Source organism: Podarcis raffonei, chromosome 17, assembly GCF_027172205.1.
Source record: "Podarcis raffonei isolate rPodRaf1 chromosome 17, rPodRaf1.pri, whole genome shotgun sequence".
NCBI lineage: Eukaryota > Metazoa > Chordata > Lepidosauria > Squamata > Lacertidae > Podarcis > Podarcis raffonei.
Window position 1 is genome coordinate 10,996,801 of NC_070618.1, and position 16,587 is coordinate 11,013,387.

General features: G+C 42.9%; 1 protein-coding gene across 1 annotated transcript; it reads right to left on the reverse strand.

The window, feature by feature from the left end:
- Nucleotides 1-1,730: 1,730 nt before the first annotated feature.
- On the reverse strand, nucleotides 1,731-15,248 carry FNTA (farnesyltransferase, CAAX box, alpha). The gene is made up of 9 exons (XM_053370781.1): nucleotides 14,998-15,248; nucleotides 13,792-13,877; nucleotides 11,945-12,059; nucleotides 11,201-11,305; nucleotides 9,483-9,609; nucleotides 9,129-9,277; nucleotides 8,408-8,470; nucleotides 5,203-5,374; nucleotides 1,731-2,474 (listed from the first exon to the last, which is right to left on the reverse strand). The coding sequence occupies exons 1-9, from the start codon at nucleotides 15,129-15,131 to the stop codon at nucleotides 2,343-2,345; spliced, it is 1,083 nt and encodes a 360-aa protein (XP_053226756.1). The 5' UTR covers nucleotides 15,132-15,248; the 3' UTR covers nucleotides 1,731-2,342.
- Between the last annotated feature and the right edge of the window lie 1,339 nt (nucleotides 15,249-16,587).

Genomic DNA, 16,587 nt, shown 5'->3' on the forward strand with positions numbered 1-16,587 from the left:
AAGGTATATTTTGATTTATTTATAAATAATTCCAATAGGCTAAATTTCCATATTTTTAGCGCCATGCTTTGATTCTCATTGTCCCTGATTACCCCAAACTTTTCATCAACCTCACTCATTTTTCTTCACACCTCTGAAGACCTATTGCCCATTTCCAGTATCCTTTCCAACACCTATCTCTTTTTTTAGTGGGGTTGCTGTGTGTTAGTGTCTTGCAATAAAAACCAAAGAAAGACTTATGGTGTCTTAGAGCTAACAAATTTATTATAGCAGTGCATAAACTTTTGTGGACTACTGTATTATGCATACTGTATGCATGCACACAAAAACTCATACCAATAACAAACTTAGTTGGTCTCTAAGGTGCTACTGGAAGGAATTTTTTTATTTTGTTTCAGCCACAATAAGTTAGTCATTAAGATGCCACAGTACTTGTTGTTCCTTTCCTGCATTTCACTGCCTACTCTTTCCCTCCAGTGATTTTCTATCGTTTCCCCTAACCAAATTGTGACACTCTTGACACAATGTCTCAGGACATTTTTTGATCTGGTCCTCTTGGAAGCAACAAAAAAAGTGGCCATCTTTGCTAGTGGCAGCCTGGCCTCAAAGAAAGAATATAGGAAAGTGGCCAGCCATTTTTACTAAGGGCAGCTTTATGGCTCTGTTGCCATGGCCCTTTGGGAAGACAAAATATATGAGTACTGTATTAGATGCTGAAAGTACTCTCAAATTCCACATGCTGGAGTGAAACATTCTTATGCCCCATGGTTTCATTAACTTAAGTGGCAAGATGCTTCCATTAGGATGTTTGGAAGGTAGATTGCACAGAAATATCCAGCTCTAGGATATTATTAAGATTAAATGGAGGGGAAGCCCCATGCACACTCGAGATAGCCCCAGCAAAGAAAATGTTGATTTTGCCCCAGAAAGAGAATCACGGTTTGCAAACTCATATTGGGTTTGAGGTGGAATAATCCAGAATTGTTCTTGGTTTCGCTTCTGTGATCCTCAGATGAACAGTGGTATATAAATGTAAGAAATAATAATAGCTTCATACAATGAAAATAACTATATGGTCTGTGGTGAACAGAAACACTCTAGGGAAAGGAATGCTAATATTTAGCATTTTTATCATTCTTTAGTGTCACGTCATGATGTTTAGAACTCTGCAAATTAAATCAGTAATATCATCTCCATATTGCAAATGGAATATTGAGGCTAAAAGATATTGAGTTGCCTATGGCATTTTTTTAAAAAAATTGTGACCCGATTATTGGAAGAGAACACACAGGCTTTGTAAACAATGGCTAAGGTCTTTACCGAGTACAGTTAAACCTGGGTTGTCGAACGTAATCCGCTCCGGAAGCCCATTCAGCTTCCGAAATGTTAAGACAACCGAGGAGCGGCTTCCGATTGGTTGCTAGAGCTTCCTGCACTTAAGCGGAAGCCACGTCAGATGTTCGGCTTCCGAAAAACATTCAAAGGTTTTCAGCGTTTGGGAGCTGAAACGTTTGAAAATGGAGCCATTCAGGAGCTGAGGTTTGACTGTACTGTACTATATTGAGTGGGTTTGCTGCAAGGCTGGCTGCCGAGGTGGCAAGATCAGGCATTTTCCCTGCACTGCAAAACTAGCAGTGAGTTCACAACAGCATCGCCATTCCCACTTTGTATGGGACACCACTTCTTTCTTTCTTTTTAAAGAAAATCCAAATCTCAAAACACACATCAAGTCCTTGTACAAGTTCTATATCTTTTAATACAAATTATTGATGGCATTAGTTGGATACAATGAAAACACACGTCAGTGTTGCATAGCTGATCAGATATACAACTTCATTCCTTTCAAGTAACTGAAATTAAGTTACTCCATAAATCCACTGTAAACGAGGACTCTGCAATCCAACTCAAATACTTTCAGAATCTTACATGCGCTTGCTTTATGAGAACAGGGGCCACTCTGCGGAGGCCAAGACTGGGAACCAATTTAGGGCATTAAAATCACTAGTACAGCATTATTCACATAAAATGAAGAAAACAATTCCTTTATTTGGTACAATTCAAGTAATTGCTAAGTGTTTTTTTAAATGCACAGTGCTTTGGACCACCCCCACAGTTAATCTGTACAGCAGCAGTAACCAGGGGTCAGTATGTTATCGAGAGTGCCTTACACTCCTGGTGAGATTAGAAGCAATACCTCTGTAGTAATGTAGAGTTGCAACATATTTTGGGAAGGGGTGGAGAACATCACTCTGTTTAATTGCCTGCCTAGCTATCTCCACTCTCAAAGTTCTTGTAGTTCACCCAGAACCGAATGCCATATTCTTTCCTGCTTTAACATGGAGTTACTGCGGATCATTGTAAGTTGGCACATTCTGCTCCTCACTTGGGCTGTGTTTGCTCTTAAGGGACCGTCCAATGTATCTCCAGTATTCCTTCCGGATTATGTCTTTTTCTTTAGCCAGGATTTCACATAGCTACAGAAAGGAGAATTACAAGTTTGAACAGTTTGCATGGTTTATACCCGCCATTTTGCTTTTTATATAGCACCCCAAACCCTCATGGTGTTTTGCCAATATAAGCAGAAAGGCAGTTCCCTGCTCTGGAAACCTGCAACAGACCAGAAGACAACACTGGATAGTGGAACTGGAAGAACTCTGCTGGGTCAGCAGGTGCATGGATCTGAAACTACCGTATTTTTCGCCCCATAGGACGCACCTAGTTTTTTTGGGGGGAAATAAAGAATTTTTTTAAAATTTCCCTCCCCCCCGGTGCAGGGCTGGCGCGGGGGAAGCCCGAGCTTCCCCCGACTCCATCGCCCAGAACAGGCTGCTGCCTGCAAGCCTTGCGAGCCCGGCGCGCAAGGCTTGCCGACATCTGCCCAAAGCATGGGGCGGGCTTCGCAGCTCGCCCCATGCTTCGGGCTGCAGGCTGCTGCCCGCAAGCCTCGTGCGCCCGGCGGGACCTCCCGCCGGGCGCGCGAGGCTTGCGGATAGCTTCCTGAAGCCTGGAGAGTGAGAGGGGTTGGTGCGCACGACGCCTCTCGCTCTCCAGGCTTCAGCGAAAGCCTGCATTCGCCCCATAGGATGCACACACATTTCCCCTTCATTTTTGGAGGGGAAAAAGTGCGTCCTATAGGGCGAAAAATACGGTACATTCTGCCAAGTCAAACTATGAGTTTAATCTTGCCCAGCGTGCCACAACCTGGTAACCCTCCAGATGTTTTGGACTCCAACTCCCATCAGCCCCTGCCAGAATTATTTTCTATTTTTCAGCAGTGGAATCCTAACCTAACCAAGATTTATCAAGACTAATTCTACAGGGATTGTTTTTAAGCCAATGATTTTATTTATAAAAGTTTCTATAATATTTTTGGACCCAAAAAGGATGGAATCCTCTGCTGTTGTTTTCCTGGGGAATACTCATCAGAGCCCTTAGAAAGCCTGAAAGTTATGTGTGGTATTCACCAGTGATATTTATTTTGAAATATTCAAGAGAGACAAGTAATTGAATTCACTATTGATTCTCCAGTAGTAAATACCCAACAATCTTCCAATTTCCAACCCACTCCACGCTAACTGATTTAGAATTCTTTTCTAGCAGAAATAAATAAATATTAAGGTACAGCAAAGAACAGAAATTTAGCTGAGGTGATGAAATGACAGTCAGCAGGGCAACACAAAGGAAACATATTTAGGGTATCTTTACACCTTAAAATATAACACTGACCAAGGTGCAAACTTACCCCCAATGAGAAAAACAAATTGTTTTATGGGGTAGATTGTATGTGGGTATTTATTTTGCTTAGAAAGAAAATAGTTAACAGTAATTCATGTTCCTTTGGGAACATCACACACACAGTACCAGTGACAACATCCTGAAATGGCAAATCAATTGTTATCTCCAAAAGAAAGGAGAAGGCTTAGTATATGCAGCAAGATATTACATTTATATATACCCCATCCCATCTCTTGCAGAATGAAGCGGATCAGTTCACTATTTTGTCACCTAATTCTGAATACAACCTTTAGCATTTTCCCCAAGCCCCATACACACCAACAGTGAAGTGGAATAATGTACAACTGGAGTATTCATTCACATTACTGTATTCCCCTACCAGTTTCAGTTTTCCTAACCTCCTTCTGTTGCTTCCCTTTTCTCTATTTCTAAAGTGTAAGCACCACTAGGCAGGGACCTGCCCTTTCACTGTTTATACAATATTGTAATAATAGTATAATAATTAAAAGGCATCTTTTGGAGCGCAAAGGAAGTTGGTAGAGGGCTTTATCAGCATGTAAAAAAAGACTTTCCTTTTCTCAAAGCAAAATACTCTATCCAGATAATCTGGCAGCTCAGCCTGGCTTTTAAGATTTGGCAAAGCAAATGAAATACACGAAGTTCTCTCTCTCTCCTACATGGCAGGATAAAATACAAGCCTAATTCTCTTAATGGACACTAAAATACAGCTTTCCAACCCTTCAAGTCTAGTTTTTTTTTGTCAACCGAAGACTGCATTTCTCAATGTAGCACCAAGCCTTTAAAAAAAACTCCCACGGTTCTAACCAAAATAATAATAATAAATAGTGCTGAATCTAGACAGAAAGGCAAATCCTGTCCCTCATGTGTTGACTGGTAGCAGGTGGCTGAAAGCCCTTAACAATAAGTCAGAAGTTCTGAGCGCATATTTTAGGGATGAAATGGGAGTCAGCTGCTGTACAGAACAGCATATATGGAAAGAGGCAAAATGGTTACATAAAAAGTGAAACCCCTTTAATTTTTACGTTTCCTTTGTAGCTGGGATTAAATAGTTAGCAATCTGATAATCAGCATGCATGAAGTAATAGTGACAGCAGTTATGCAGCATATTAATACTGCATCTTAAACAAGTATTTTCCTCAGAATTATAACTTCCAGACTGCAGTGCATGGCAGAGAAGTGGTCTGTGGCATTTCTGTCCAATTTTCAATTCTGCAAAAATGGATAACATTCTGCAATTATGTCAATTTAAAAATCACTATCCTTTCACTAAATTTGTTTGCGGTACCAAAAGTTGGTGCTACAACATTCAAACTGACAGATTATTTATCCACAGGTGAGATTAAATTCTACAGAAGACTGGAGAAAAGATTGAGTTCCCAATCTGCTTATTGCAACTAGTCTATTGAAAGGGTAACACAGAGGGCTGAACAACTTTTAAAAACTAACCTCTAATGCTTTGCTGAGAGTTTCTTCCTTGTTTTCACACTCGTTTTCCAGCATATCTTCATATATGTCCACCAAAAAGGCAATCAGGTAGGGGGAACTATGACTTGGCTGCAATTCCAGTAGCTGTCCTAAGAGGTTTGGATGTTTCGAAAGGCCACGATCCTGCAGGATCCTGAAATAAAATGCAGCTGTGAACGCCACACCTCATTTGCATGCAATCACCACACCATTTGCTGTATATTTACCAATCTGACGCTTCCTACAGAACGTGGAAATCTCCTATGGTCTATATAAAATGATAAGCAAGCAACTACAAATAGTGTCAGGTATCATTAACCTACAACCCATCTCAACCAGTATCATGAATCAGTGCCAGGTATTAAGAGGGACGCGGGTGGAGCTGTGGGTTAAACCACAGAGCCTAGGGCTTGCCGATCAGAAGGTCGGCGGTTCGAATCCCCGCGATGGGGTGAGCTCCCGTTGCTCGGTCCCTGCTCCTGCCAACCTAGTAGTTCGAAAGCACGTCAAAGTGCAAGTAGATAAATAGGTACCGCTCCAGCGGGAAGGTAAATGGCGTTTCCGTGTGCTGCTCTGGTTTGCCAGAAGCGGCTTAGTCATGCTGGCCATATGACCCAGAAGCTGTACGCCGGCTCCCTCAGCCAATAAAGCGAGATGAGCGCCACAACCCCAGAGTCAGCCACGACTGGACCTAATGGTCAGGGGTCCCTTTACCTTTATTCAGAGGACAAGCGGCAAGATCCCCCTGCCCCTGAAATATGGCAATGAGCTAAGTGGAAGAGGGAACGTGCACAGCTGATAAAGTCCTGGAAAACGAAACAAGGCCCTGGAAAGCACTTCAACAGACCAAGCAGGATTCGGCAATTTGCTCAGCACTAAAGTCTACACTATGGCTGGAGAACCTGTGGCTCCACAGACATTGTTGGACCCTACCTTCCATCATCTCAGACCACAGGTTATACTGGCTGGGGTTGGGAGACCTGGAGTCCAACAACATCTGGATCTCCATGGCGTGTGCAATCCGACTGGCCTTCTCCCAGATGTCATCTGGGCACCAGGTACAACTTTAATTCAACAAGGCAGGAGAACCTGCTCAGTTGATGCTGACACAAAACCCCACACGTACACTATGTAACAGAATATAAGTTTCGCCACCCCGCCCCTCCTCTCCTCCCTCTCTTCTTCCCCAACCTTAGACTGTACACAACGCTAATGTCTCAAAACTGATCTGCAGAAAACACTTTACAACCTGAAAAAAGAGACACGTACTTTTGTAAACCAAGAAAATATTTAATAAAAATTATTTTTTAAAGAAACAAACAACAACCAAGGCTATAGGCTCTTTCAGACCTGTGGTTCCTGGTCTCGTTCTATTTTTTGTAGCCTTAAAAAAAGAAGAAGATTATGCTGACTGCAAACCACTTTGCTCTATGCAATAAAATGGCTTACACGAATATAAATATGTTTATGTAAGCCATTTACATTATGTAAGACACTCACCCACCATGTACAGAATATGCAACAACAACAGTTCTTCACAACTTCTATCCCTGAATGCTTAGGGGCAGCTCGAAAAATTACATGATTTTAATTTTTTTTTAAAAAACACAACAACCCTGAAGACAACCACATCCTCACCAGTATGTGCTTCCTCTACAATGTGACATTTTCTTTTCTGATCTTAAACGCAAAGCCTCCAGAGCTGGGTTGTGGCAGTCTTTTTCTGGTACCCGAAGCTGATCAATATCACTCTGCACATGCAACAGCACCTGAAGCACTTGGAGAACTTCCACCCCTCTAGCAAACCTGCATGGAGGACACAGCCCTTCTGCAAGCCATTTTGTGTCTGCACTCCACGCTGCTTTGCAACTCAGTCATCCTCTACTTGTGTTACAGTTTGCTACCCCTGCCAAAACTGGGAGCAGAAAATCATTTGGAGTAACTCCTTCTTACAGCCTCTGGAATTACAAAATATCTGGAATTACAAAATATCCAGGGCTCCACGTACACTGTGCTAAAAATATGGAAGTTACACAATCAAAAACAAATGGAAAAAAGCATAGGTTCTGCATCTTATAACAATTAGGCAAACTGAATAGATTTACATTTTCGTCTTCTTTTGCACAATTTCTTTCTGGTTTTGCTAGTCATGGGGGCAAAGGAAATGCACTTAGAGCTTACCAACCGTAGGAAATTGTATTCCACAACTGCATTGGCTGCAATAGGCACCGCCCATGTACATTCACAAATACCTCTGCGGTGAAAGGCAGGAAACTTGTTTTTAAAATGAAAGCAAAATTTTTCAGGAAGCTGAACCCTGGGCCTGCTATTAGTACAGCAAGCCAGTGTGGCATAATGGTTAGAGCATGGGTAGGCAAACTAAGGCCCAAGGGCTGGATCCGGCCCAATCGCCTTCTAAATCCGGCTCATCAGCGTGTTTTTACATGAGTAGAATGTGTCCTTTTATTTAAAAATGCATCTCTGGGTTATTTGTGGGGCATATAATTTGTTCATATATAGTCCGCCGTCCGCCCCCGAGGTCTGAGGGACAGTGGACCGGCCCTGTGCTGAAAAGGTTTGCTAACCCCTGGGTTAGAGTGTTGGACTCACTGGGTGACCTTGGGCCAGTCACCATCTCTTAGCCTAACATACCTCACAAGATTGTTGTGAGGATGAAATGGGGAAGAGGAGAACCATGAACACCACGTTGAGATCCTTGGAAGATAAAGGTGGTAAAAAGGTAAAGGTAAAGGGACCCCTGACCATTAGGTCCAGTCGTGACCGACTCTGGGGTTGCAGTGCTCATCTCACTTTATTGGCCGAGGGAGCCGGCGTACAACTTCCGGGTCATGTGGCCAGCATGACTAAGCCGCTTCTGGCGAACCAGAGCAGTGCATGGAAACGCCGTTTACCTTCCCGCCGGAGCGGTACCTATTTATCTACTTGCACTTTGACGTGCTTTCGAACTGCTAGGTTGGCAGGAGCAGGGACCGAGCAACGGGAGCTCACCCCGTCGCGGGGATTCGAACCGCCAACCTTCTGATCGGCAATTCCTAGGCTCTGTGTTTTAACCCATAGCGCCACCCACATCCTTTAAAGGTGGTATATAAATGTAATAAATAAAATAACAAACACTAGCATATTCTGCACTTCAGAATAGCCAAAGCCGCTAACAAATTTATCTCACCCTTTCAAATAGTTCCAAGCACTTTCATTATGGGGCACCATCTTGATCATTTCTAGGGTAAACCTGAAAAAGAAAAGCAGAGTATTTGATAAAGAAGTGTGGAAATATGGAGTAATATTTTATGCATATCAAAGTACTCATTCCCCCCCCCCAATAGCAGAGAGTAAACGGCATTCAACATAGAGCAGGTGGTATTCAACACCAGTCCTACTCAGAGTAAACCTGCTGGACTAGCAGGCTCATTAATTTCAGTGAGTCTACTCTAAGTATGACTTAGCTGAACACAACTAAAAATGTCTTCTCTCCAATAAACAAATTTCCTACCAAGGAAAAGATGTCCTACAGATTCTTTTTTAAAAAAGAAAATAGTGGGGGATACCTCAAGATAATACTATAGAAATTTTTATTCACAAGGCAAAAATAATCCAAGGGCATGAGTTCAGATGTCCTTAGCTCATCTTTCACCAAGTTGATGCCTTCCAAAGTTTGAGGACTACAACTCTCAAACTCTGCTGTGCTGGTTGGGGCTGATGGGAGTTCTATTCCCAAACATCAGGAGGCATCAGGCTGGCAGAGGCTACCTTATCTAATGGTAAAACCCAATATACTAAAACAAAAGAAAAACCATGCAAGGATATATAAGCAAGCATCTCTGATGTATCCTTCTGCCTGTGACAAGTGTAAATGGCCACAAATGAAGTGGAGTATTTATTTTACTTACTGGACTTCTCTCTCTAAAACAGCAGGGTCGTTATAACCAGTTGTGTTTGAAATGACAAAGTATCTTTGGTTCCAGACAGAATTGTTTCTGACATCGTCTTTCAGGAGCTGTTCCACATACTCTAGTTCATCATCCCACAGTTTAAATTCCTAAAAGCACAACAATAAAGTAGAAATGCTAAAAGAAGGAAGTACATTTGGGAAATAGAGGGGGGAAAACCTGCCTTCTACCCACCATAGTGATCGGTGAAGGGATTTCACTCCCAGTGGCATTCCCCAGGGCTCCTTGCAATGTACAAGGTCCCCACCCCAAATCTCAGTGGGCATTTTGCTACTAAGAGCAACATCAAAATACCTGAATGACCCACTGCCTGTGCTGCCACGCATGGTAGTTCTTGGCATCCTGGTTAAGAATGTCTGCTATAAATTCAAGTTCCTGGGATGGATCCTTCAGCCACTCCACCAACACTCGTCTGTGGTGCCTAAAACATGAAGAAATCCTTATTTAAACAAAACTAAAAAAAAAAAAAACCAGCATCCCTTCAGTGCCTGTTTACTGTTTAGTTTTTTTTTTTTTATTGGAATGCAATCCTGCCAAGAGTGATGGATAATGGGCATTTGCACTCGAAAACAATGGAATGGTAATTGAATGAGTAGAACATCGTCATATTTGGTTGTTTCTGATCTTGTAGTGCGAGACAGCTCATTAAAGGCTGCAATGTTCTATCACACTGCTCTCCCGCTGAAAGTGCGAGTTGCACCCACTGGCGAACATTGTGTTTTGAGTTTATACGAGGCAGAAAGAAAGCTGTCCTTGCAGCGATTAATCTACTTAGCTTATTCATGTGCACAATTTCATCATTTTATGCCACAGTCACCAAGCAAGTGATGTACGTGTCTGAATTTGCCACGTCTTCTGTGCAAAGTATTAATAGTCATTAATCAGATGGGGCACAGAGTCCCACCCACAGATGCAACACCCCAATGCATGCAGTCTTAGCATGGAAAACCAGCAGACTCTTACTCACAGCTTTCCTGCTAGCAAAAGGATTTTCAGGCACTTTACAAGAGCCACATGGCACTGCCCTGTTTTGTCAAGTACCGGAAGATGCTGCAGCTGTAACAGTGTAAGCTACCAGTTCTACTGCTGGACTAAAGCAGCCTCATTGGGCTTAGGCTGCCCTTTGGGGTTTGAGCTATTGTTGGACCCTTAGCAAATGAGGAATCAAAAGAAATGCAGGCTGTTGTGTTAAACTGAGCAAGGGGTGAGAAAGGAAACAGACCAAGAACACAGTCAAAAAGCATCTGCCAGCCTGTCATATTCAAACCAAGGGCAAATAAAGAGGGACAAAGGCAGCCATGAAAACAGCCATCACCCTAGTTATCTATGGCAAGCACAAACTGCACAAAGGTGATTAGACAGGGAAGTTTACAAAGGTAATGTTATTTGTTATGCTATAAAGAACTAGTATGTAGGCTTTTGACCATTTTCATAGACTAGTAATTCTTGATGGACCTAGTAGCTTGGCTTATATGGACATTTTGCTCACCTTCTCAAAGCATTTATGTGGACGTCAAATTATTGTTGTTTTTCATTCAGAATGTTTATAAAGAATTTTGAATTTATATGACTGTGAGTTTGTGTGCCCTCCCCCAAATCTTTTTGGTTTGCTGCAATTGACTTTATAATATATTAACATACCTCATAATATATTAACACACACCACTGTAATTCTTCTCAAGTTATACACAGAAAATGGCCAATGAAGTGTTGCTTTGGGTCACCCCCCTTTCTTTCTTTCTGTTGCTGTTTGTGCATGTTTGCAAACACTCCTACTTTCTTCTCGTTTTTCTATAAGCATTTACAATACTGGCATTTCTGCAAAACGCATTATGTATGTCGCGTCATCACATAAACAAAACCCTCCTCATCTTAAGCATTCTTGCCATGTACAATGGTCTCCATGTAAGCATTCTGCACTTATAATTTAGAAAAGACAGGCAAGACCAAGCAAGTGGGCATTTCCTTTCTAGGGAAATAACTTTCCTTATCAAAAAGGAGCCAGACATTACCAGACTTGATAATTCTTTGGCTGATCTTCAATGATAGCTGTGATATAATTGAGTTCCTCGTGTAGATCTTTGTTCAGGGACTGCAGAAGAACCCTGCGGAAATGCCTGCAGAAGAAAAAATAATCAGACAAGAAAAATATTCTTCAGTAAAATGCGAGACCCAAAGAAGAATCCTCAGGAGGACCTGTTCCTTCAGGTGGCCTTGGTGCAGCCATTCAGAGATTTAAAAGTGAACACCAGCACTTCTCATCGAGGCCAGCAATCACTGGCTGTTGAAGGACAGATATTGCATGGTTCTCCCCCAGCTTCTTCCAGAAGGGAGTCTAGCCATTACATTTTGGATCACCTGCAGTTTCTGGTCATTTTTTTTTAAAAAAGAAGACAGCCAAACTTAGAGCTCATGACAGTAATCCAACCTCAACCTCAAGGTTACAATGCCATGCATTAATGGCAGTCATGTCTCATGGCATGTCTCACATGAGCAATAATTTTCTGCAAGGAAAACGTCTACTCACTTATTTTGCAACAAGGCCTGGGAAAGTAGCATTTTAGGACAGTTTCATTACTAGTTTCTTGTGCTTAGTTAAAAATGCATTTTAATCAAGCTATTCCGATAAAAATTACCCAAATATTAGAGATTCCACACAAAACTAAAAGAAATTCAGACTCAACTTCTGGTTTTCTTCATGTATGCTCAGCAATTCCCAACTAACAATAAATGACAGATTCATCATCACTACATACCACACAGTGTAGTTCGCAGCATTAAGATCAATGGCATCCCCCGTTAAGTTGAATGCTCTTTCGCTCCTTTCATCACATTGCAGAACAGCCCGGAAGTAATCATACACATCTTTAACTAGAGAGAGAGAGAAAAAAATTGCTTTATGTCAAATCACTCTCTAGCCTTCCTTCATGGTCAGAAGAAGCCAAAATACCCATCTAGTCCACAATCCACAAAATCCACAATCCACAAAATACCCATCTAGTCCACAATCTTACAGTGGCCAACCAGATGTTTATGGGAATCCCTCAAGATGGCTATTAACACAACAACAGTCTTCCCCCCCCGTGACTGGTGTTCAGAGGCATACCAGGGCCATTGCTGGAGGCAGTACACCAGCCATCATGACCATCAATTGTCTTATCCTCCTCGAAGGACAAAGATCTTCTCATCTCTTCCCAAAGTTCTACTGCCAAAACCATTCACATCCCTGATGGCTTAGACCCTGGGCTCCCTAGACTGGCTCCCTATCCAGCATAAATGCCCTGTGGCCTTTAGAGCTCTCCACTGCTTTGCCCCACCCTCTCCCTGCCCTTATTACCTGCCCCGTCCTTGCCTGTGATCTTCCCTTCTCCAACTCTTGGCACCCTAAGCCATTTTCAGTATGATGCAACACCTGTAACAGTGCCAGTTCCGCAGTTCGAAGCAGCCAAGTGGGTCTATATGGGGTAAGGCCATCTTGCAGGTAACCTGGTTCCAAGTTGTTAAGGGCTTTCTACAATAATAGTAACACTTTGAACTTGGCCTGCTAGCAAACCGGCAAGCAGCGCAGGTCTCCCAGCTCAGGTGTTATATGCTGACAGGGTCTTGCTCTGCTGCATTCTACACTAACTGCGGCTTCCAGATCAAGAGCAAGGGATGTGCCACACAGTCCACACAGCTTTCTTCATCAACTCTGCCCGTTCACCCTTATGCCTGGAACTCTTTCTCAGAAAACCAACACAGTTTGAGTCTCTCTCTCTCTTTGGTCACCTCCCAACCTCTTCCTTTAAATCCTTCTTCAAAATGGCTTTAACCTTTAATTACCATTTTCAGCTGAAGTTAACTTGTTAACGTTTGTCGTTAACTTTGCCTCCCCTCCTCCTGCTTTGTCACTCCTACTGTCGACACTTGGATTGAAGGTTCAGAGGAGGAAGAAACCTGTCCTCTCTTTCTCTATTTTTTTTTACTTATTGTGTTTTATTTACTTAACAAAACTTATACACTGCTTGATTGTAAGAAAACCTCTTAGCAGCTTACAGAAATATTGTTTTAAACCCACCCCCACCCACTGAAGGTACAGTAATCTGGAAAATGCACATAAAACGTAAATACCCTTTTGGTACGTTTGTGTATCAAACAGAGAAGTATCTAATGTAGCTTGCTTTTTCTTGCTGAAACAGCAGCATTAACAAGCATTAAAGCTACTGATTTATCTGCCTCTAGATTATCTACTAAAAACAACAACTCTGACACCTCTTTATTGATGGTATTTTCTTCTGAAGAAACCCAGGGCAATCAAGCATCAAATAAGGTTTAAATGTGTATCCCAGCTTCTCATATACATGAAGCTTTAATGATAGCTTTCTAATATGTGGGTGGGGTTGTAAACAATCTTCAGCCCCACCTAAGTGCTAGTAGAAAGTGCAGTTCTAATCTCACACCCTCTTTCATGACCTGAATCATCCTAATTGCTCTGTCAGTTCTGACACTTCTGAATTCCCATAAAGGCAATAGTAATGAACAATGAATCACCTTTCTATGGCCACACTTCTAGTTTAGGTGGGCATACCACTTTTATTTTTTAACCGAAGAACTTGAAACTTACACTTTTCACTATATATGATCTGGACTACTGGATTTGGCCCATCATCTTGAGGTACTGGCTCAACATCAGCCCACTCCTTCCTATCCCTGTAAAAAATAATAATAATCATAATTTGACAACCAGAAGGAAAGTATGAAATACTAGGACATATATAGTTCAGAGCTACTGCCTAAAGACCAAGGTTGGTTCGCACATGTGGGCAGCACTGCATGATTCCTTTAGGCAATTTCCCCACTGCCCTGCACCCCATCCACAATTTCCCTATTTTCAACCACATGTTTCATGACATTATAAAATTCAGAGTGTCTCTCCATCTATGCTAAGCACAGCGATCAGCCCCTCTCTGGTAATAAGGAGGCCCAGGAAAGTGGAGGATGCTATTTCCAAACACACCTGGGCATCCTTCGTTTTAAAAACCCAAGCCTTGCTTAGGTGAATCTGTTTCATTCATTTATCTGGACATTTACACCCAGACTTACTAAAACAACCAAACTCAAAATACAAAATACACACAAACCTAGCAATAAACCAAACAGCAGGTTTGGGGCTTTGGGCTTTCATAAAAAAGGCATCTAGTGATGTATGGAAGTGAGAGCTGGACCATAAGGAAGGCTGATCGCCGAAGAATTGATGCTTTTGAATTATGGTGCTGGAGGAGACTCTTGAGAGTCCCATGGACTGCAAGAAGATCAAACCTCTCCATTCTGAAGGAAATCAGCCCTGAGTGATCACTGGAAGGACAGATCCTGAAGCTGAGGCTCCAAGACTTTGGCCACCTCATGAGAAGAGAAGACTCCCTGGAAAAGACCCTGATGTTGGGAAAGATGGAGGGGAGAAGGGGACGACATGGTTGGATAGTGTTCTCGAAGCTACCAGCATGAGTTTGACCAAACTGCGGGAGGCAGTGGAAGACAGGAGTGTCTGGCGTGCTCTGGTCCATGGGGTCACGAAGAGTCGGACATGACTAAACGACTAAACAACAACAAAAGAGGCATCCCGAGGTTACAATCTTAAGCACGCTTACCTAGGGGTCGATGCCATTGGACTTCATGGGGCTTACTTATGAGTAGACATGCAAAGGACTGCGCTCCAAAACACTCTCTTTCTCTCCATATATAATTAAGTTTTGGAGCGCAGTCCTTTGCACGTCTACTCATAAGTAAGCCCCATGTATGTATGTATATAAAACACGACATTCGTACATACCTGTACAGGACGTAGCCGTCGGCGTCTAGGGGCAGCCCGGAGTCCAGCTCGCTGTCCCCAGCGGCCTCGCCTTCCGCCTCCAGGTGAGGAGCGCAGGGCTCGGGGTCTAAGCCGCCTTCCCCGTCCGCCATCATCACAGCCGCCTCCCGCCCACCCCGGAAGAGAGGAAGCGGCAGAGGCTGCTCTATGAGGAACACGCGCCGCCCCGCAGCATAGAGGCGCAGCGGCTGGGCCTAGAGCGCCTCCACAACGAAAGAGCCGCGCCGGAAGGAACGGGAGAGATTCACAGCGCCCTTCTTTCTCTCTCCGCCAACGGGAACAAGGCTTTTGCCATAGAGATAGGAAAGCGGAAGTCGCCGCACCGGAAGTTCAGGAAGAACAAGATGCCCAAAGAGCTTTGCATTCCTTAGTTCCACTTCGGGTACTCAGTTGAACGCCTTCATTGCCATATGCAAGGCATCGTGGGGCTTTTCATCGTCTGTACTTTTAATATATATATATACTGATAAATAGCATACTTAGATCCGTGGTTCCCGCTATGAGGCACACGCCCCACAGGGGGGCAATTTGATTTTTTTAAGGGGGGCAATTCGAGGATGAGTTATTAACAGTTAATGGCCTTTTAGGCTTCCCCCATGTGAATAGGAATTCACTTTTTGAATAATAAGAATTACGGTATATGTCACGGTGGGGGGATCAAGGTTTTAGAGATGCTTAGGTGGGGCATGGCCAAAAAAGGTTGGGAACCACTGATTTAGATATACATTATACATATATATATATATATGTATATATATGTATGTATGTATATATGTATGTATACACACATACATACATGCATGCATACATACATACATATATATACATATCTGACAAGGGAACAGGATCAGGATCACCCTCCTGAGAATAAATAATTTTGTGGGTGGGAGATGAAGAGCATGATTATTTCAATGCACTGCAAATATCTGCTTTATTTACCCTTAAAAAAAAACCAACCCATTTCCCTCCCCCCCCCAATGCGTGGAGTAATCAGAGGGCTGCTAAGTCAGAGCCTGTGAAGATGTTTTTAACTGTGTCTCTTGGTAGGAAAGGGTCGAATCCGTCTCTTTCTCTTGTTTATGGTTTCTCCTACAGGATGGAGGTGTTCAAGTGTCTATGTCATGGAGGGAAATGCGCAGCATTGCTAGTGGGGACCTGTGTAGATGACCAAATACTAGCTGACCAAAGGAGGAAGATCAGTGGGGTCTACTCCCAGATATATGCATGTAGGATTGCAGCCTGATTCTTACAACCTGATCCCTAGGCACGTGTACTCAGGAGGAAGTCCCCAGTGAGTTCAGTGGGGCTTACTTTCAAGCATAGTGATACAACTTTAAGAAGAAAAACGAATATACATGATTTTGTACACATTTTTGGGTTGGAGAACTGCACTGCACAATTCAGAGTTGTGTGAATTTTGGAGTATGGCTGCTTCAAAAGCCCTATACGGCCTAGGACCCTCATACTTACGGGACCGCCTCTCCTGGTATGTCCAACGGAGGACCTTACGGTCTTCAAATAAAAACATATTGGAGATCCCGGGCCACAGGG